Source organism: Quercus robur, chromosome 5 (genome assembly GCF_932294415.1).
Source record: "Quercus robur chromosome 5, dhQueRobu3.1, whole genome shotgun sequence".
Classification (NCBI taxonomy): Eukaryota; Viridiplantae; Streptophyta; class Magnoliopsida; order Fagales; family Fagaceae; genus Quercus; species Quercus robur.
Genome location: NC_065538.1, coordinates 65,606,731 through 65,630,058, shown reverse-complemented (window position 1 = coordinate 65,630,058; position 23,328 = coordinate 65,606,731). Strand labels below are relative to the sequence as shown.

At 35.1% G+C, this 23,328-nt stretch overlaps 1 protein-coding gene across 2 annotated transcripts; it reads right to left on the bottom strand.

The window, feature by feature from the left end:
- Positions 1 to 10,607: 10,607 nt before the first annotated feature.
- LOC126726715 (lysine-specific demethylase JMJ18-like) lies at positions 10,608 to 18,343 on the bottom strand. 2 transcript variants are annotated; one of them, XM_050432058.1, is made up of 11 exons: positions 18,228 to 18,343; positions 17,580 to 17,666; positions 16,773 to 16,850; positions 16,157 to 16,669; positions 15,840 to 16,064; positions 14,792 to 14,953; positions 14,056 to 14,424; positions 12,807 to 13,929; positions 12,588 to 12,691; positions 11,726 to 11,914; positions 10,608 to 11,258 (listed from the first exon to the last, which is right to left on the bottom strand). In XM_050432058.1, exons 2-11 carry the CDS (start codon positions 17,619 to 17,621, stop codon positions 10,887 to 10,889), a joined length of 3,177 nt encoding a protein of 1,058 aa, XP_050288015.1. In that variant the 5' UTR covers positions 17,622 to 17,666; positions 18,228 to 18,343; the 3' UTR covers positions 10,608 to 10,886. The 2 variants fall into 2 exon arrangements, with proteins under 2 accessions (XP_050288015.1, XP_050288014.1); XM_050432057.1 differs by lacking the exon at positions 18,228 to 18,343 and adding an exon at positions 17,808 to 18,097.
- Between the last annotated feature and the right edge of the window lie 4,985 nt (positions 18,344 to 23,328).

The following is a 23,328-nucleotide window of genomic DNA, read 5'->3' as shown; positions in this document are numbered from 1 at the left end:
GTTCCCAACCCTTTTTTAAAAATACCCCAATTTAAGAAAAACCTAGAAATTTTCTACATAATCCAAGGAAATAAAGAGAAAAGATTGTATAGACATACCTTAGATATGATTTGAAGAAGTTTTCTTTTGAGTTTTGGTTGGGTTTTTGAGTGAAAATTAGTTTGGGGTTGAGGGAGGCACGAGGGAGGCAAAGTAAGGGAAAACAAGTGATTTGAAAAACTGTCTACATTAGCCCTATAAAATTGAAAACATGCATTTTTCGCAGGTTACCTTCTCACGAAGTTACTCGCGAAAAATGCCTCTGAAGCACAAAACTTTTCGCGGAAGACTTTACTCGCGAAACAGTCACAAGACAATCGTGAAAGTCTCTGTCTGAAATTTTGTATTTTCAATATTTTTCCTTAGCTCATTTTCACGGGAAGAGCTTAGTCGCGAGCTTCTCACTAAAATGCCACTGAAGAAGTTTTTGAAGAAAAAAATGAAAAATGTAATTTTAACAAAAACTCAAAACACGAAAGCATAAAAACACTTTCAAAAACATATGAAATACTCAAAAAAAAAATTTGGGTTTAATCGACAAGCATTTGAGTATACACATCACATTTGATCATGTACAATTATACAAATGAAATAAGTATTCACTAAACAAAAGTCTTGTGTATTGTGTGTGAGTATCAAATGTGGAATAGTCCTTAGTCCAGAGTGAAGTTTCAATGATCAATTCAATCAAGTCATGCATAACTGGTACTAGGTCAAGAGGTCTATCTTAATTATAGAAATGAACACATATGATCTCCCATAAAAATGATTACATATCTTTGAAGCTTTTTCATTTGGCTTATTTACAATTCATAACATTTGATCATTTTTTTTTTGAACGATACATCTCATTTTGAGATTGGTGCCTGAAATTTTTGATATTTCAATTTTGTGAATAAGTCTTTGGCTTTATGGGACCATACATTTCAATACAAGTCACTTTCTCTTTTTCCTAGTCAAATACTAGTATGTGCGACAGTTTTTGCAACTCATTATCTCTTTTCATTTTGAGATTTACGATGGTTGAGCTCTTTAAGCAAAAACATAAAAAGTGTAGGAAGATATATAGGCACAAGTCTATGCAAGTATCAAAACCATCAAGACTATTGACCAATCATTCATGACAAGCTTGAAGATCGATTTACAACAATCACACAGATTTCTAGATTTTTCCCACAAAGATAGATGTGCATACATAACAAGCTAAATTCGTAAATGCATTATGCCATTAGTACGAAGGTACTAGGCCAAACTCACATGTGATATACACAACACAAGCAATCAAACTTTTTAGAGATTTTTCAATTTTTATGGGTTTTTGAATTTTTCAACACACTCAAAAAAAAGGATATGTAAAGTAAGATCAACAAAAGTGACAAGTACAAACAAACTTGAAAAGAAACATGCTAACTAAATAGGTGAGCCCTATATAGCAAGTATGCATCACTGAACAGAATAGGGTCACACAAGATTTAGAGTTCAAGGGATGATACCGACACCAATTGTCTTACACAAAGACTCGAACCGTGGACCATCAAGAGGTTTAGTAAATATGTTTGCTTTCTAGTTGTCAGTGTTTACAAACTCTAAATTTATCTTCTCCTCCACCAAGTCTCGAATGAAGTGGTACCAAATCTCGAAACGCTTTGATTTCGAGTGTTGAACTGGATTTTTTGACAGGTTTATGGCACTCGTGTTATCACAGAACACGCACATAGTGTCTTGAGTGATTCCATAATCATGTAAGAGTTTCTTCATCCACAATAGTTGTGCACAACAACTCCCCACTGCAATGTATTCAGCTTCCGCTGTTAATAAAGAGACTAAATTTTGCTTTTTGCTCATTCATGACACCAAGTTATTTCCAGGGTAAAAACAGCCACCTGAGGTGCTCTTCCTATCATCAATACACTCGGTCCAGTCAGCATCCGAATAACTAGCTAAGCACTCATTCGAGTCTCCTGAATACCAAATTCCATAGTCAGATGTGCCATTAATGTAGCAGATAATTCGTTTGACTGCTGTCAAGTGGGACTCTTTGGGTGCTGCCTTAAATCGTGCACATACTCCTACACTAAAAGCGATGTCCAATCTACTTGCAGTAAGGTAGAGAAGACTGACGATCATGCTTCAATAGAATGTCGAATCTACTTCTCCACCAACTGCATCAAGGCTTAGTTTTACCGAGGAACTCATAGAAGTGGAAGTATGTTTCTTGGAGCCTAGGCCGAATCTCTTGACAAGATTTTTGGCATACTTCTCTTGAGATATAAATATTCCATCTTTTTGTTGTTTCACTTAAAGCCCTAAGAAGTAGTTTAGCTCTCTCACCATGCTTATCTCAAACTTCCTTTTCATTTCTTCCGAAAATTCTTAAGCAAGGTGATCAATCGTGGATCCAAAGACAATGTCATCCATATATACTTGAGCAACAAGGAGAGATTTCTCATCTCTTTCAACAAACAGAGTTTGATTGGCTTGACCTCTCTTGAAGCCATGATCTAATAGGTATGTGGTGAGGCAATCATACCAAGCTATTGGAGCTTACTTCAGCCCATATAATGCCTTCTTTAGCCTTAGCACATGGTTCGGGAAGTGAGGGTATTGAAACCCCTTTGGTTGCTCAACAAACACTTCTTCGTTTAAAAATCTATTCAAGAGGTACTTTTCACATTCATTTGATTTAACTTGAAGTTCATAATACACGCTATGGAGAGAAGAATTCGGATTGACTCTAGTCTTGCTATTGGAGCAAATGACTCATCAAAGTCTACGCCTTCAACTTGAGTATATCCTTGAGCCACCAATCTAGACTTGTTCCATCACCGTCTTAGTGCGCTTATTGTACACTCTATATGCTCAACTGTTTATGGAGTATCCTAGGAAGATCCCTTCGTCACTCTTAGCTTCAAATTTTCCAAAATTCTCCCTATCATTGAAAATGTAGCATTTGCTTCCAAATACTCAAAAGTATTTCACCTTAGGCTTCTTTTCCCTCCAAATTTCATATAATGTCTTCTTTGTTCCTGCTTGGAAGAAAATCTTATTCCCAATGTGACATGAAGTGTTCACCATTTCAGCCTAGAATTTCTATGGAATGTTTTTATTGAGAAGCATCACTCTCGCCTTCTCTTGAATCACTCAATTCTTTCTTTCAACCACCCCATTCTGTTGTGGAGTCTTTGGACTGAAAATTCCTTTTTGATACCATGCTCATTGCAAAATGCCTCAAATTTTGCATTTTCAAACTCCTTTCCATGATCACTTCTGATTTTGACTATAGAAACTCCCTTTTCAATTTGGGGCCTCTTGCATAACCTTTCCATCTTGTCGCATGCCTACGACTTCTCTCTAAGAAATTCCACCCAAGAGTACCTTGAGAAATCGTCAACTACCATCATGATATAGCGTTTTCCACCCATGCTTTCCGTTCTCGTTGGACCCATTAGATCCACATGAAGTAACTCTAAAGGACGAGAAGTAGCAACTATATTTACTTTAGGATGAGTTGAATTTGTTTGTTTTCCCAATTGACATGGACCACACACATTCTTCTCAATTTTTCGAAACTTTGGCAAACCAACCACTGCTTCAAGTTTTGAGACTTTTGCCACTTGTTTGTAATTTGCATGCCCAAACCGTTGGTGCCATAACTCCAAGAGATTCACTCGAGCACTCTAACATGATATGCTTGGTTTGGGAATGACACCATAACAATTGTCAGTGGTCCTATGTCCCTTTAATACTTGAACACCTTCTTCATTGAGGATTAGACAACCTTTCTTTGAAAATTGAACGATAAAGTCTTCATCGCATATTTGGGTGATACTCAGCAGGTTCACTTTTAATCCTTTAATGTACAGAACATCAGTCAATAAGGGAAGTCTTGGAATATCAACGATTCCTTTTCCAAGAACTTGTGAGTAACTGCCATCTCCAAATGTCACATAGTCGTCTTCCTTCTCCTTAAGAGTTTTGAATAGTGATTTATCTCCTGTCATATGTCTTGAACATTCGCTGTTAAGATACCACAGACACGAATTAAACACTTTCAATGTGGTATGAACAAAAAGACAAGCATGAGATAGGCATTCTTGACCATCAAAACATGACTCATTTTCCTTTACTTCATTCATAGATGAGTGAATCTTTCTTTTCAAACAATCAAGTTTATCACACAATTGTCTATTCCTTCTCTTGTATTTAGCAATTAGGGAATTTGACTCACAGAATCTATTATGAATATCATGATTCCTATGTTCTAAGGATTTCAGCATGTGTACAAAAATTCTAGCATGTTTCTTTGATTTGAATAACTTTAAAAGCTCATTGCTGGGACAATCTCCAAAGATGCTCATAAAGTCATTATCACAAACACATGAACTATGCTTCATGTTGGCCTTTGCCATAGCACTATCCATAGCAAGCCACGGGGTCTAGGATCACACTTAGGTAATGAAACTACAGCAAGTATACCCGCTTTGATACCAATTGAAAGCTCAAAAATGTGTGAAACCACAGCAAGCACATTTCACTCTCAAGGGTAATGGCTAGGGTTTTCTCTCTGAAAAGCACTCCTCAACATATGTGGGCAATGTGGGTATATATAGTATGGGTAAGAATAGGGTGTATCAGACATGACAAATTGGCAAAACAGAATGTTTCACGGATATCTCGTAGGAAGGCCTTACCCGTGAGACACTCGCGAAAACTAGCTGTCGTCATCTGTCATGACTCTTCACATTCCAGTCATGTGCTGAGCACATGCTTCACTTCACTAGAAGGCTACTTGCGAACTACCCGCGAAAACTTCTTTGGTCTTCAATTGCCTTGAGTCTTCACACTTTCTCTCACACACAACCCTTACAATAAAATCCCATATAAAATATAGGGTACAAAAGATTTAATTATAATCAAATTTGGCATGGAATTAAAGCCAACACAAAATAGTTATAAATCACAACTTTACAAAAATAGTGAATTAAAATGCAAAGAGTTTTGTGTGAGAAGTGAAAAATCTTGAAATATTGAACCAAATAATACAAAGAATTTTTTTTTTTTAAATTAGAAAAGTCTTAAAACATTGAATCAAATAAAACAAAAAGTCAATAATTTATTTGTTCTTATCTTTGATGTGGCTTGAGTATTTCAATTCTTTTCATAAAGTGCATCATACGGCAGAACCTTATACTCTCCTGTATATATTGATGTAAAATTGATGTATATTAATGTAAAATTGTAGTAATTTTATTAAATTTTCCTTTTTTTATATTAATGTTATTACCATTTAAAATATTCTTCTTTTTTAAGGTGACTTTTGAAAAGTTCTATGCCCTCCCCTCCCCCCCCCCCCCCCCAAAAAAAAGAAGAATATCATATATAGGGTTAAATAAAAAATTATCATATATATTGGTGAGATTATTCTAATAAAATAAAAATAGTGAGATTATTTTTTAATCTCCAAATCACCCCTTAGCTACTAACTAGCATGATCTGGTAATTGGCTGGAAGAATTAGGTACAAATGTCGGTTAGAAATAAGTTAGATCAACTTCCAAAACAATCTTCTCTGCAAACAATTTTCATTTTTCTTCTCTAATGCTATGTTTGGATGTTGGGGGAAGGAGGGGGAGTAGAGTAGAGGGAGGGAGAGTAATTTAAATACCTTATTTGGATGTTTTTAAGGAAGGAGGGAGAGAGATTTGGAGGGGTTTCAACTACTTCCAACCCCTCATTTTTAATTCCCCCAAATTAGAGAGATTTGGAGGGAGAGTGGAGCATAAAAATGCTTGATCAAATAAATTATCAAATTTACCTTTATTATATTAACAAAATTACAAATGAAAATGTTAATTATTCCCCTCCCCCTTACTTGATTTTAAAAACATCCAAATAAGGTAAAGAATAACCATTCCCCTCTACTCTTCTCTCCACTACTCTCCTTCCCTCTACTCCCCTCTACTCTCCTCTCTCTCAAAACTTCCAAACATAGGGTAAAGAAAGAATGAAAAAAAAATTTCAACTTTCAAGAAACACACTCATGACAAACTACCTTTCCCTCCTTCTCTCTATTCTACTTCTCACCATCTCCTTATCCTCCCCAACCCCATCCCCAAACACCACCCATTCGCCACCACCATCCCTACCACCCCCATCACCACTACCACCACCACCATATCCTCCTCCACCATCTCAACCACCACCACTGCCACCATCTCCATCCCCACCTTCCCCATCTCCTCCACCACCCCCGCGATGACACCCTCCACCTTTACCACCACCATCTTAATCACCTCCTCTACCACCCCCACAAACACGTCCTCATCCATCTTCATCAAGACCAAGACCACCACCATCATCACCCTCACAACCAGAACCCACCCAAGAAATAAACAACATAATCGAGACACTAATTGGCGCAAGTGATTTCACCAACTGGGCAAATATTATCTCAATGATCAACCCACTAACACTCCCAATCAGCGCAACTCTCTTCATTCCACAAGACCAAGACAGTTCTCTCAACATGAACACAAACATGGACCCTTTGCTCTTACCTTACCACACAGTCCCTCAACGCCTCTCTTTCTCTGACCTACTCTTCAACACCAACACTCGCCTCCCAACTCTCTTACCAGACAAAACTAACCTCATCACCAACACCTCTGCCACCAATTTCACCCTCAACGACTCTCCCATCACTCAACCTGATGTCTACGCCACCAATGCCATCACAGTCCACAGCATTGCAGTCCTTTTTGATTACTCCATTTACGGCGATCATGACACTGATGGGCTCAGGTTACCATTGCCCAAACCTCCACCCCAGCAGCCACAACTGCAAGTTTCACCTGCAGATCATGGCTCAACAATACCACATCCTGTAATTTCACTTCATTTGGTTTCAATGCCATATGGAGCCTACTCTCCGATCTATATTCAGATTAATCAACTGCTACTTTTTTCTCTCATACTAATGTGGTTGATGGTGAGGTAATGGATTCAAGAGAATCCATTACCTCTGTGGGGAACTTATTAATAAACAAAACATTTGTTCAACTTTGAAAAGCCTAGTTTTGGGTTGATAGGACTAATTCTCGAATAATTTGCATGTGTACTTCTTTAAAAAAAAATTTGGCGTGTCATTCATAGTCCCATAGAGGCACCAAACTATTGTGCTTGACCATCTTGGTAACACTACTAAAATGAAATTTTCTCGCTGTCACGTTAGAGTGATTAGTAGAACCATATAGAAATAATGGCAGTAAAAAGACAATAAGATATGTAAACCAAAACCGTATCAACACACATTGTAAAACTGAAATGGTTGTTATTTCAGAATGGTTAGTAAAATTTTCTAATATACAAGCAGCCTTAACTGCAATTGGTAAATGAGATCAGTATCATTAAATCCAGACCCTGTCAAGGTCTTGAGTAGCCACATTGCAAATATTTGTGCACAACTCAAACCCATGATATTTCTTCCCATTTTATGGATCTTTTGAAAGAATAAGCCTATCTTACTAAATGGAATACGAAGCTACCTTGAATGAAAAGAATGATGGGGACCTATTTCTTTTCCTTAATTTATATACAGGATTTCTGGATCTCCTCTATCAATGATGTGAATGCCACTATCCATTTAGAACTTTGTGACTAACTGCAGAAAATCCTATGCATTATTCTCAACTCTTCTGGACTTGCCTTCTTTAACAGTCCTCCAAGTACTACCAAATGTACGTCTTCGTCAATTGAATTATTACGTGGTCCTTCAAATGGATTATCAGGGTCATGCTTTGTCAAACTGATACCAAAATCCTTTTCTTTTGTGTCTCCTACAGAGCAACTCAATTCAAAAGAGTATTTATTGACATCACTAATACTGTCCGCAGTTTAAGGCTAATGTGCCTGTGATTCCAGTACTCCATGCATTGATGGGATCAAGAGCCTTGATAGCCTGAGACCAATTTTGTTAGTACCAGAATATAAAATTTATAAGCTAAAGAACATTTGATGCATGACATTGCATGATGGGAATCAATATATATGCGTCTGCATGCGCATGAACATTTGGATAAATAAATAAATAAATAAAAGTGTACATGCATTTGCAAGTGTGTGTGCGCGAGCACAAGCAAGCAAGACATTCATGCTCGCAAGAGTCAACTATCAACTAGCATGATTTGGTAATTGGCGGGAAGAGTTAGGTACAAATGTCGGTTAGGAATTAGTTGGATCATCTTCCAAAACAATTTTCTCTGCACACAACACTTAGAAGCTAGATTCAGATAGAAACACAAACTCACTCTGGATTTGTATATATTCACCTTACAATTATATATACCATCCATATTCAAGAACAAAAATACTCATTTTTCAGTTTTCATTTTTCTTTTCTAAAGAAAGAAAGAAAGGAAGAAAAGGTTTCAACTTTCAAGAAACACAATCATGGCCAACCAACTTTCTCTCCTCCTCTCTATTCTACTACTCACCATCACCTTAGCCTCACCAACCCCATCTCCAAACTCCACCCACTCTCCACCACCATCAGCACCACCACCACCATCACCACTCCCATCTCTTCCTCCACCACCCCCATCGCCACCGCCACCATCTCCATCCCCACCACCCCCACCATCACCACCATCTCCATCACCACTACCCCCATCTCCTCCACCACCACCACCACCACCAACTCCATGCCCACCTCCCCCATCTCCTCCACCACCCCCACGACGACAGCCTCCATCTTTACCACCACTATCTCAATCACCACCTCCACCGCCACCATCATCCCCATCACAACCACAATCCTCCCAAGAAATAAACAACATAATAGAGGCACTAATAGGCACAAGTGATTTCACCAACTGGGAAAATATTATCTCAATGATCAACCCATTAACACTCCCAATCAGCGCAACTCTCTTCATTCCACAAGACCAAGACGGTTCTCTCAACATGAACACAAACATGGACCCTTTTCTCTTACCTTACCACATAGTCCCTCAACGCCTCTCTTTCTCTGACCTCCTCCTTTTCAACACCAACACTCGCCTCCCAACTCTCTTACCAGACAAAACTATCCTCATCACCAACACCTCTGCCACCAATTTCACCCTCAACGACTCTCCCATCACTCGACCCGATGTCTACGCCGCCAATGACGTCACAGTCCACGGCATTGCAGCCCTTCTTGATTACTCCATTTACGGCGATCATGGGCTCGGGTTATCATTGCCCAAACCTCCACCCCAGCAGCCACAGCTGCCAGTTTCACCTGCAGATCATGGCTCAACAATACCACATGCTGATGCAGCGCGCTTGTCCTTGTGCAGTGAGTTTCCGATTGTCTTCTTCTTGATTGTTTGCGCCGGTTTGCTATAGAGCATATATACGTAGGCAAGCATCAATGTCACATTGATGGAGTCTTTGATGAGCCTATTTTTTTAGGGGGGTTTTTTTTTTTATGACATTTCTTTGATGGGTTTGTTCTAAATTTGGAGGAATCTTGATCTCTGCAAAATTATGCAGACCAAGCATGTGATCAAGATTCAAGAACAGAAGCCTTGTGATCATGCTGTACATAAATTTGTGTATTCATTGACATGAATCCTGTAATAACACCATGCAGTTACACAAGTTACAACAAATTTGTTCTATTTTTCTTTGCTTACCTCATTTCTTTAATCTTAGCAGTTATCCTGATTGGGGACAATTTTTTATTTATTTTTAAACTCCATGCCTTTGTTAATTTCCTGCCCTCAATTCTAAAAGCTTCTGCGAGAAACAATAGTTGTGCTGCCAAAATCTGAGAAACTGTAGTGTTCATTGGTGGAGATCAACAAAAATTCTAGAGGCATACGAATTTTCACAAAATGTTGCAGCAAGTTGTGAATGCTAGATGATAAATTAATGTCAATGGCGAACTTAGATGAGAACTAGTAAAAAACCATCAACTCAATTGTTATGAAATTACTCAAGAGTCTTCTTATCTTCACTTTCAGTTTCAGTAGGTCAGACTTTAAGCTCACTCATGGGTTTGACCCAAAAAATAAAAATAAACAAATAAAGGGAAATAAAAAACCACTAGGTTCACACTCACTATTTTCATGTTTTTTCTGAATTTCACTTCATTTGGTTTCAATGCCATATGGAGCCTTCTCTCCGATCTATATTCAGATTAATCAACTGCTACTTTTTTCTCTCATACTAATGGGATTGATGGTAAAGTAATATATTCAAGAGAATTCATTAGCTCTGTGCGTAACTTATTAATAAACAAAACATTTGCTCAACTTTGAAAAGCCTAGTTTTGTTTTGGGTTGATAGGACTAATTCTCGAATAATTTGCATGTGTACTCTTTTTTCTTTTTTTCTTTTTTTTAATAATTTTAGCGTGTCATTCATAATCCCATAGAGGCACCAAACTATTGTGCTTGACCTTCTTGGAAACTCTACTTAAATGAAATTTTGCTCGCTGCCACGTCAGAGAGTGATTAGTAGAACCATATAGAAATAATGACAGTAAGAAGACAATAAGATAGGTAAACCAAAACTGTATCAACGTACACTGTAAAACTGAAATGGTTGTTATTTCAGAATGGTTAGTAAAATTTTCTAATATACAAGCAGCCTTTACTGCAATTGGTAAATGAGATCAGTATCATTAAATCAAGACTCTGAAGGTCATGAGTGGCCACATCGCAAATATTCGTGCACAACTCAAACCCATGATATTTCTTCCCATTTTATGGATCTTTTGAAAGAATAGGCCTATCTGACTAACTGGAATAAGAAGCTACCTTGAATGAAAAGAATGATGGGGACCTATTTCTTTTCCTTAATTTATGTACAGGATTTCTGGATCTCCTCTATCAATGATGTGAATGCCACTCTCCATTTAGAACTTTGTGACTCACTGCAGAAAATCCTATGCATTATTCTCAACTCTTCTGGACTTGCCTTCTTTAACAGTCCTCGAAGTACCAAATGTACGTCTTCATCAATTGAATTATTACCCGGTCCTTCAGATGGATTATCAGGGTCATGCTTTGTTAAACTGATACCAAAATCCTTTTCTTCTGTGTCTCCTATAGAGCAACTCAATTCGAAAGAGTATTTATTGACATCGCCAATATTGTCCATAGTTAAAGGTCTAATGTGCCTGTGATTCCAGTACTCCATGCATTGATGATTGGGATCAAGAGCCTCAATAGCCTGAGACCAATTTTGTTAGTACCAGAATATAAAATTTATAAGCTAAAGAACATTTGATGCATGACATTGCATGATGGGAATCAATATATATGCATCTGCATGCGCATGAACATTTGGATAAATAAATAAATAAATCAGAGTGTACATGCATTTGCAAGTGTGTGTGCGCGTGAGCACAAGCAAGCAAGACATTCATGCTCGCAAGAGTCAACTATCAAACAAGCCAAACAACAATTAAAACAGGGCTTTAAGCATGACCCAGGTTACATTTTACATCCTTTTGATGCTTCTTTTGGGGCCGTAGATCTAAGTACAATTCAATTAAAACTTGGTATATTCTCAACAAATTTTAAAAATTAAAAAATAAAATAAATACGGATATTGCAAAATATAGTGTAAGGGATTAGGTTTTGTCCTTATATGAAGGCAAAAATGAATGAAGTTAAGGATGCATGAAGGTAGCATACCTTAATAATGGACTGAGAGTGAAACCCAAACATGTCAAGCCCATTAACACTTTGCAAAGGAGGCAGTCCTTGTTCTCCTAGACTGCTCCGACTAATGATTTCTTGGTTTAGTCTCTGTAGCACCATTTCCCAGCACAGCTTTGCTGAGACATTTGTGTAAGTCTCACTTGGAGATTCTTCTAAAGTAACCTGGAAATTCATTTAAAAACAAGAGGTTAATACATAAACAGCTTAAAGAACTGATAGTAAATTACAAACTGTTATTGGGGTTGTAAAAGAGTTTACTCCTCATAACTTATAAAGAATGTTCCAGTATAATTTGTTATTAGTGATTCATTAGTGAATGCAACTCCCCCAGTTATATAAGGAAGTCATAGTTCTGACACCTTTAAACATCTAAATGCACACAAAAGAGCATGACATATTCAGATTGAAGTTAAATGGTTTTTTTTTTGGGTTACTAATTCCCATGCTGATCAATATGGTCAAGACAAGAAGAGCAATGCATGATTTCAGCTTTGGCAGAAAGCAACATGCCAAACAAACTGCCCCAGTAGCATATCCTTCCAGATTAATCAAGCTTGGACAAGACTGCCTAGAATTAATCTAGGCCCAGGGCAAGTGTAACATGACGCAAATAAACTAATTTAAGCTTATGATGGGAGCTCTGATTTCATAGACATGTTCTGGTGACATGTACATATCAAAGACATTGAAGAGGAGGGACTGTGACTTCTTTGTAAAAGCTGTCGTATGCAAGAATCCAAATAGTTGAATATACCCATGTATACTCACCATCAAACTAAAATCCCTACTAAACTGACACAAAAATATTTAAAACAGAAAGGGAGGAAATATCCACCTTAAACAGAGGCCCAAGAAGGCCAGCATCAACAACTTCTGATATGTAACTACCAACTTTTGTTGGATTCACCACACTAAAGAACTTGACACGACTTCGAAATCCTGCACAAGTCAACCCAAATTGAGGGGAAAATAATCAATGGAATACTCCTTCAAATTAATTAACAAATAATATGGTATTTTACAAGATTCATGCAGATATGCTTCTTCAGCATACCTTTCGGAAATATGGCCTGCTTACTGCACCAAAGCTTTCCAAACGTGACAGTCCCCAAATTTATAAGTTCGACACAAGGATCCAACTTTTGTGTTGGAAAGCTTTGGTCCTTCGTGGTTATCTTTACATCCAAGGTATCCGCAAATTCTGATTTCAATGAGCTGTCTGATGGCACTTTAGAACGGGGACTTGAAAACAAAAGATCAAACCCAAACAACTTGTTACTGTCTCTTAGAAAGGTATGCTCAACATCTCTCGAACATGAAGGAAAATCTTTATTTGAAAGGACAGGTGAAAGTGAGACAGATAAATTATGGTCACTATCTTGTTGCATTAAACATGGTTCCCTTTCTGTATCTGAACTATGAACATTTTCTTGTTCACAGTTTGGTATAAATGTCTCCTCCACATTTGTGATACCCTTGCAATTAAAGCTATCAGATATAAGTCGCAGCCCACTTTTATGCTCATCACACATAACATTGAGATTAAAATCAATACAGCAGTCCTGCCCCAACTTACCTTTCTTGTTCCTGACTAAAGTTTCATCATTAACAATAGCATTATGACTTTCTGTACTGATGTGAGATGTGCCTAAACTAAATGATCCATGCTGGGACTCTGACTGGATAACTTCGGAAGAAACATGGCTATATGAACTGCAGGGCACATTTATGTTCAACTTCTCCTCAGTTCCTTGGCAACAAGATGAATTTTCCATTTGATCAAGATTCTTGGTTCCACATGTATCACTTTCCATATCTAGCTTAGCTACACAAGCAACCTTATCACTAGCAGAAACCAAACCAGAGCCCCCTGATACCCATACTTTGATTGAATCCACTCCTCCTTCCAGTGCTGCAACCAAGGTATTTAGCTCATTTATAGTGTAGCGGATAAGAACAAATCTATCGTCCACTTCACATGAACAAAAATGGTTTGCATGTTTAAGACATGAAAATTGATCAGGGGAGCACTTGCAGCCAGCAGCAGATAGGTGTAAGTCATAGAAGCAAGATAAACACTCTCTCTCTTTTTCCAAATCAAAGTCCCTTTCCATCTTTTGCAACTTCAAATGCCTTGGAAGGCCATCTATTCGTTCCTCTTCCATCCGTACTCTTGTCTGTCAATAGTAGTAATGATTAAAAAAATTAGTTCTCTAAATCGTGATTCGTGCATGAACATGTGGATATTTATTTCACCGTGAAAAATGAGAAACAAATGAGAGTGAGGGAGAAGAAGAAATTACCTTAAATGCCTTGGTAAGTACTCCATCTTTACCACAAAAACTTTTCCATCGCAAATTTCTTGGAGTTTCCTTTCCAAGAACAGATATCTCCCAAAGGGCCTTTACAGCTTCCAGAGCAGACCCTATTAACAATTTGTCATGAGAAATTGATGTCATGCGACGCTGCTCACTATAAAGCTCCACTGCATTTTGGCCATGTACCAACCAATCAACGGGGGCCACATTCACAGCCTCGGCACAGTTGAAGCCACAATTAAATCCAGAGTGATACGCCCTCGGAAAGGTAAGAACAAATTCCCCAGACCTCTGGACAGCTCGATGTACTGGTACAGACTCAGATTTTAGAACAGAAGGAGATAGCTGAGTGACCTGCCCCAAGATGAAAATCATTTTATGAAAGCCCGAAATATGGTCATAAAGTTTATAAGCAAAGTAGAGACAGAATAGGATGTAGACACCATAATGTCCCTGTGATATCAGGATAGACAGAATAGCAGAGTGGTGGTATAAAGCTAGGTACCACCCAACGCAATAGGAATGTAGTGGGATTGAACCCAAACATTGAGCATGGAGAACCTCTTGCTGCAATGGCACCTTTCTTCATTACTTAAAACATAGTATGTAGCATAAACTTAAAATGAAATCACTTTGGGATAATCAAGTATTATGATCATTCATGGATTGTCTAACATAAATTGATAAGAAGACAGTGACAATCAACTATATATCATCATACCAGTTCGTTAAGTAAATTTGGTTGTTCTTCAAATAAATCGGGTAAATGCTTTCTCATTGTGTCTTCCAAAGTGGTCGCATGGCTTCCAGGTACTCCATACCATACTTTAGGATCACCCCAATGTAGATAGTTCAGTGAATAGAGGTGGTGGTCCTCAACATGCTGTTCCAAATCGCAACAATAGAGAAACAAGGTTACATACTAATTTGGAAAAAAAAAATTAGTGCAACATTCGGTTTAAGATCACAGTTTTTTGTTTTTTGTTTTTTTTTTTTTTTTTTTGGAAGGAATGATAACAACTTGGATGGCCAATTCAACGAAATGATATTGATCTAAAATTTGACTGAATAAAGAAACATCTTCCACTTTAGTTCTTGTTGCATATCCTTAACCGATTGAGTCTCCAAGGAAGTTTAAAATATGTACCATCCCAAAAATAAGAGTGACACAAACCCTTCGACCTTTATATACCATTTAAATATCAATGGCCTTTAGTTTTTTCCTTTTCTAGACAGAAAGCTCCAAATATTCAAATGTTCAATAAAGTGTTAACCAGTGTGTATTTGAGGATTTACTAAGGGAATGTGATTTCCTTGCTGGTCAACCAGGTTTGAAGGCTAGGCTTAGGTTGTAATGCAGGAGACCAAACACTCTTAGAAACAATAATTCTTGTGTAACAAGTCATAATTTAACTTATCAAATAGATAATTTGGAAATCAGTGAAACCTAGTACATAGAGACAGCAAATAAAAATTTTGGCAAACACCATTTGTAGGCTTGGATAAGTTAAATTTCTTTTTTCTTTAATGCAAAAAACTTCAATTTAGGGAGCAAATAGGTCATAAAATTTGAAGATCACCCTGAGAAAATAGGTCATAAATTTTTTAGTTTAGTACCTTTCCAGAATGTAAAGAGCATCTGAAAAGGCATTAAGAGTGTGTGTGTGTGTGTGTGTTTGTGTGTGACAAAGTCCAATATCTATCATTGTGTTTGATATGATTAACTCATTATGCATGTAGAAATTTGAGAAGTAATTCCATTGACCTACCCAACAGAAAGAAGAAAAGCACATCCCAACATAGAGCCATGGTACTAGAACTCCCGAGATATCACTTCCTTCAAAACATAGTACAGAACCTGGCAGGCGTGGTAAGTTGTTTAGATTCCAACCTGACGTCGCATACTTATCCAAACCACTTTCATTTACCATGGAAGATGCCTTAGGAAATCCACTTCCAAATGGTCCTGTTTCTAAGTCAGCTCCATATATTACCTGGAACACGGCAGAACAGAAATTCACATCTTTTTCATAAATAGACATACAAATAGTAAATGTAAGAGGCAGAGTATATTCTAATTCCATACCTCAACTTCATCTGTGGGTTGCTCAACTATCCGCCAGTATTCACCTTCAATATCGTCCACAGAGGGTTCCCATCCTTTTTGCTTTACAGTTTCAACAAAGTTTAGGTCCTCCTTAGCATTCTTCATTCCAAAGTAGGACTCCTTAAAATAATCAGCGTGTTTCTGAAAATCTCGAAGTGTGAGGTCTGGTCCAGAATGAAACCCAAACTTCTCATCAGTCTCTGAAGAAACATTAGCTTCAGAACTACAATTGGCATGTCTCCTGGTTGTTCCAATTCTAGAGTGCTTCCTTCGTTTTCGCTTCCGGCTTCTGTTTTTCTTTCTCATGGGCTCCCTATTTTGAAGCAAGTCAACATGCTGGGTACGTGTAGAAAATTTAGCAAGTTCCCATTTATCTTTCTCTTTAAGAGGGCAGGGTGGAATCCAGGAAGATGGAGGAACAATCCGACATATGCCATATGGTTCTGCCTTCGGACGTATCTTTGCTATGTAACCAAGTGTATCTTCAAATTCCTGATATAAGAAGAATGATGTGAAATTAAATTGAAAAAGTAATACTACAGCCAAAGAAAAATTAACGATGACATCAGATCTCTATTTCTTGACAGAAGAATACCTCAAGAGAAGGATAAAATACAGGTGCTTCATCAATGAGAGGCCTGCATGCTCCAGCTGGATCCCATCTGGCTGATATCTGCAACATGCCAAAAATTATTGACCATATGTGACAAGAACAAAAGAGAATGGTAGTTTTGCAAAGTTCCTCACAGTAGAGTAAGAAATAATTTAGAAGTGGTAGCACAGACTCCAAAATCAAACAACCTCAAAAAGAAAATGCACCAATTTGAAAAATATGTACAAGAAAAATAGGAACCTTTTTGGCTTATGCCAATCTGGTTCCTTTTCCAAACTAATCAAGAAATGCAATCCAATAATGTAATGTTTCAAAAGCTAAACTTTATACCGGTCTTAGCTTTCTCTAAAACTATTATCCAATACCTCATGTTCATGTATACGACTACATCCTAGATCTGACTAAGTTTGTTGTCCTAAACCTATTGTACATGATGAATCCTACAAAGACTACAAGAAGGTCAATTTATAACCTAAGATCTAATGAGCATAAGTTTTTTTTGTGAAGAAATGGATAACAAAGTATCATACTCCTCAACACCCAGAATTAGATTACTGTAAACAGTTATCCCATAACACATATTATAGCCAAACAAAAATTTACAATAAATAAAAACAAAGGGATCAAATTTGCAATGTGTTGAGGCCTGAGGATCAATTATAAGAGAGGTAATAAAAAGACATGAACAAAAGTAAAACATAAAAATAATCTGATCATGTGAGATGGATGGATAAAACAGATATTTTGGATAAATAGGTTCAACCCAATAGAAAGAATAAGAAATCTAACCTGTTTGATATGAGATTCTGCTGCAAAATTGAACTGTGCCATTGGCTACAATTACAAAAAATGCAAACCCTAATTCACCAACTATTCCTGCAGAAATAGACCCCATAATGAGCAACCCAAATAAAAAAATGCTGAAACAATTAATCAGAAACAGTTTCTCATTCTTTACAATAAAAAAAAGACTTAAAATTTAGATAGAAAAAGAAGGCTATCAATATCAATATATACCCAATTCCCAGAGATTCAGTAGCAGCCCCCCAAATATCAGTTTTGTTTCTGCTTTCTGAATCAATGCAAACTTAAGCCAAAAAAATAAAATCCCTTAAAAGAATGAATAAAAATATAATCTTTATAAGAAAATTCAATAAACTACAATTTTGAAAAAGATAAAATATTTTCTTCCACCCCCACAAAGAAAAAAAAAAGAATGCAATCTGATTTTTCAAATTAAAAAAACAAAAGGGAATTGACTTAGTAAACAAAATAATTTAATTAAAGAAAAATGATTAGTGGGCAGTAATAACAAGAATGAAAGAATGTGAAAACACAAATAAATAGTATGAAAAAAAATAATAATAATAATAAAAAAATAATGGAAACAATGAAAAAGAATAAAAGAGAAAAAAGAAAAAGAAAGCAAACGGGCACCTCAGGTTTTTTAAGGAGGTATTAAGATTGAAAGACGTGTAAAGTGTAGTTTTTAGTTGAACACTTCTTCTCTCTCCTTCTGCCTCGGCTCCTCCAATTTATATGTATTGTCAATGTAAATAAATACTACTAAATAAATAGAATAATACGTTTTATTTTTGTTTAGACCTTTAAAATAAGAATAATAATAAAGCGGGATTTGATTAAATAAGTCCTTTTACTAATTGATTAGGAGTCCTAATCCTAAACACCTTCTATCTTTTAGGAATTTAAAAAAAAAAAAAAAAAAATTCTAAGCAAACGAGGAAGTTGAATATTTTTTAAGATTATTATAAAAAAAATAGAGGTAAATATTATATTTTTCTATTTTAGTGATATTTATAGTCAAAGGAGAGAGAGAGAGGGAGAGAGTCAACATTGTATAAGAAACGAACCCGCTAAAACGCACGCCGCACGCACACAGTATTTAACGGAAAGAAAACGGTGTGCGTCACAATCCAACCTTGTATTCTGGTTGTTCTATGGTACTATTCCTCAGTTGTTTTAACTTGTCACACAAACTAAGCTTTTTATTTATTTCTACCACTTTTACTTTTTTTATTATTTTATTTTATGGAAAAATTTAGGAGCACACTTTGTCATGCATCATTAGTGATTGTATTCCATTAAAAAAAAAAATTTAGTGATGGTATTGGACTGTTTTTCATTAAAAGTGCGCATTTGGCTCCAAATTAAAAAGTCAGCTTATTTTACTATTCAGTTTTTTTTTGGCACTATTTACGAGATCCATTGCAATTTTTGATACTATTCATTCTCACTGTATTATTTCAACTAACTTTTACATTTATCTATAGTATTTTCAGCAAAAAATTTTCAGTTTTAGCAAAATAAACGGATTCCAAATAAACTTTAAATACGAATTGTGGATGATTATGTAAATGATTTAATCCAATCACAAATTGACAATTAATAAAGTGTGTGATCACTAATCAATTGTTATTTTAATTTACCTTTAAGGTACAAGCTTGTGTAACTTTAGGTCATCTAAGAACACGTACTTAGAGCATTTGCATTAGTCAATGCAAAATAAAAACAGTGCTTAATTTTACATATTTAAGTTACAAAATCACTCATATCAGTTAAGTTAAAGATATGTAAATTTGCAAAATTGTTATATAGTAATCATGTAAATTTGCACGGACATTATTCATTTTACATTTAGTTTTTTATTCTTTTTTTAACATATTACGAGAGTGAAGGACAAGAGTGGATAATAATTGTTTTGAATAAAGAAAGAAAAATAATTTAAAAAATGAAAAAAATTGATATTTTAATAAAATTAAGTGTATAATAGATAATACGATATAGGCGTTTTTGAAAAGTGGTTGTGTAAAATAGAAAAAAGTAATCTCTTCTACTAAAATAAATACAAATTTTTGCATGAACTAATGTGAATGCTTGTCCGTTTGAGCATTGTTTATTTTTTGTAGTTTATCTTCATAATATGAGACAAAAAGTATAAAAATAGCTTTTTTTTTTTAAAAATAAAATAAAAAACTAAAAGTTAAATTATTTGAAATAAAATTGAGACAAAAAGTAATGTGGAACCTGCAAACAAACATAAAATAAACAAAAATCTAGCTTATAATGATTCCCCAAACACATATGTGGAAGCAAGAAATTAGCCCGAGCTTATTACTTGCTTGTAATCACAATTGATTTCTATTAAGGGTGCAATACAATCCACAACGAGAAATTTGAATAAGAACTAGATAACTCTCTACTATATAAAATTGTGTCCAAGACTTTATTTGTATAATTTGTCTGTTACATTTCTCACTATGTGTTTCACTCTTCTCTTTTTTGGCTTCTATCTCTTTCTCTAATCCTTCCAAAACCGTCTTCGTTTGTCTGCCTTCTTTTCTTTTATACTCTTCCTCTTCCTTCTTCTTTATTCTTATCCTTTGCTTAGTTCTCTTCATTTTCTTCTCCAGCATGTGCCATAGTAGGTGTTGTCCTGGTGTAATTGGGCAGTTTTTTGTCCCATCAGGCTCTTCTTTTCTTGAGGTTATGATGAACAAAAACTTTCGGAGCATTTTGTTTTATTCTAATATGTTATCTATTGCATTAAATGCAACTATGTTAGATGGACTATTGTAGATTTATCAAGAAGATCTAGAGGGCATCCTCAGATATTTTGCGAATACCTCGATAGGATGATTTGGTTGCTCAAAACATAGATTGGCGTGGGCAGTCTATGTTCTTTTGATTTACTCAAGCTCGGACCAAGGATGATGGGTCTTGTTTGGTCGGATTCCGAGGTTCAGGATCTTGAGGGTGTTTTTGATGACTTCTTGTTTAATTTTTGGTCCGTGTTTCGAGGTATGTATTTTTGTGGTTGGGCTTCTTATCTCAGAATGATATGTTTTTGACCCGTTCTAATCTAAGGCCCAAATGCTTACTTGGGTTTTATGTACCACTCCTATACAACACACTTACTCACACTCTTGTTAGATGTCACATTTTTTTTATTAGACACCTGTTACAATTTGTGTTTGGGGGTGTTAATTGATAATTAATTACATTATTTTTACATTAATCTACTACTTTAAAACACTAAAATCACTAATTTAGTTGATATCAAACAAGTTGAACAAAATATACATACACACTTTGGACTTTTTTGGTGAAAGTAACATCATTTGAACTACTACATACTCTTGGTGCGATGGTCACTTCTCGAATTTAAGTACTTGTGAGGTGTAGAGGGTAAGGATCGGGATTCAAGTTTCTATGAGCGAGTTTCACACACTTACACTTAGGTTAAGTTAGAGTATAATTTTTATATTAAAAAAAAAAAAAAAAAAAAACTCTCATTTGGCGTTTGAGTTGGAGTGAGAGACTTTAAACAGACGCACGTGAATTAAAGTAACAACTCAGTCTCACTTTTTTTTTTACTTTTACTTTTTACACGTTCGGTCGGTACTAGGAGAAGCAGTATCGTACATACTAGATTGTATTGTGTTGTACTGTAGTACTTCTCCTAGACCTAGTACCGAATGAATTAGATTAAGATTAGATTCTATTTCTATTTATATATATTTATATTTCGCTATCAGTACTTTGCTTGCATCATCTTGTCCACGTATATCAAACCATCTTCCCCTTCCTTCGTTTTCCCAATATTATCTCTTCTATACTTTTGATTTAATCTTTAATATATATATATATATGCATTTATCCCTTTTTTATAGCATGTATTTTATCTGTTATCAATTTTTTTTTTTTTAAAAAGCAAGTATTTTATCGGCTTTGATAATTAAAAAAAAAAATTATCCATTAAGGCAATAAGTTAATATTAATATTTTGATGTAAATGTAAATTTTTGTTGGATGAAAGGCTAAATAAAAATAAAAATAAATTGTTTACTTTTTAAGGAATGCATAACAACTTTAAATTTTAAGCTACTGCAATTCTGATTCATACTTTGTAAACAGTAAGTGCCTTGGTGTGATAATAAGTGTGTTCCACTAAAAGCGATATATTGAAAATACCAAAAAGTATCACTAAGATTTATAGTTGAATTGAAAATTTAGTAGATTCTCAAAAAAAAAAATAATAATAATAATTAATTAATTAATATGATAAAACATTGTAATGAATGGAATAGAATTGAATGTTCAAAATAGATTGACACCAAAATATTCCATTATAGGAAAAACAAATGGTCAATAGAATAAAATTTTTAACTTTGAGCCAGAGTTATTTTTGCAGTTCCATTTTTCAATGGAACCACCTACATGCTTATTTTATTATATTTCTCAAAAACTATTACATGGGTGATGAAAAATAAGTCATTGATTTTATTTTTCTAAATTAGTGACAAATAATTTTTTTGTTCATATGGGTATATTTATAATTTTTTCTATATATTTTACTAACCATCATCAGTGTTATGTATCTTAATATAGGAAAATGATAAATTGATTTGTAATACAATTAATCAGTTGACAACTGTGGTTTCAAGTTTGAATTACCAAAATAGAAAATTATAAATTTTTAGTAGGAAAATTCAATATGATTCAACTGGTGGATTTTTTTTTTTTTTTTTTTTAAATACAAGATATAAATTTTACTTTAACCTAATCTAAATGTATGTGTGTGTAGAACTCCCTCCTGGAGATTTGAACCCTATCTCTTGCTCCTCACACCCCACAAGGACTTATAGTTGTAGAGTAACTATCGCGTCAAGGGTGCATGGTAGTACCAATAGATTTAATTGACCGATGTTCATAATTATTCCAATTCAATTCACTAATATGAATTTTTCCCCCTTAATACAATAGAGGAGGGAGTTTTGAATCCACATTTTTCTCCATGAGAAAACTAGAAAATGTCATTTATAAGACTCTTTGACACCAATTTGGTAGGTTGTGAATTGTGATATCTATTTGTTGAAGTCTTCAAAATATTTACACAAACTATTTTACAACATTTTTACAAACTGCTGATGTGGCTTTACTATTTTCCAAATAGTTATTGAAAGTAAAAATGTGATGTTAGTGATGGACCCATATTAGAACTAGTAAGAATTTACTACATCAGCAGTTTGTAAAAATGTTGTAAAATAGTTTATGTCTGTAATATTACTAAAATTTTTGATGTAAGACTGAAATCCCAAGAATTACTCATGCTAGTATGAGGCATTAAGTTCTATTTTCTCTTCTCTCCTCCTTAATTCTCTCTTATTAGTCTTTCCAATTTTGAAGCACAGCCTGCTTCTTTCTCAAATTATTTCATTTTAAAATCTTTTCCACGCTTTCCTTTTTTAATTTTTAACGCTTTCAATACTCTCCTTTTTCTCATGTGTTTCTTAGGCGAAATTTGTAAAATAATAATTTTTTAATATTAATTATTTAAATTGAAATTCTTTTGAAGATATTTAGAAATTTAACATTTTTTTAATTGTATTTTAGAAATAGGATTTTATCACTTTTAGACTACATTTCAAAATAATTTAAGAATAATGTCAATTTAATTAATAATTATTAAAAATTTATTATCTTACAAATCTTGTTAGCTTCTTAACTTTTCTCTCTCA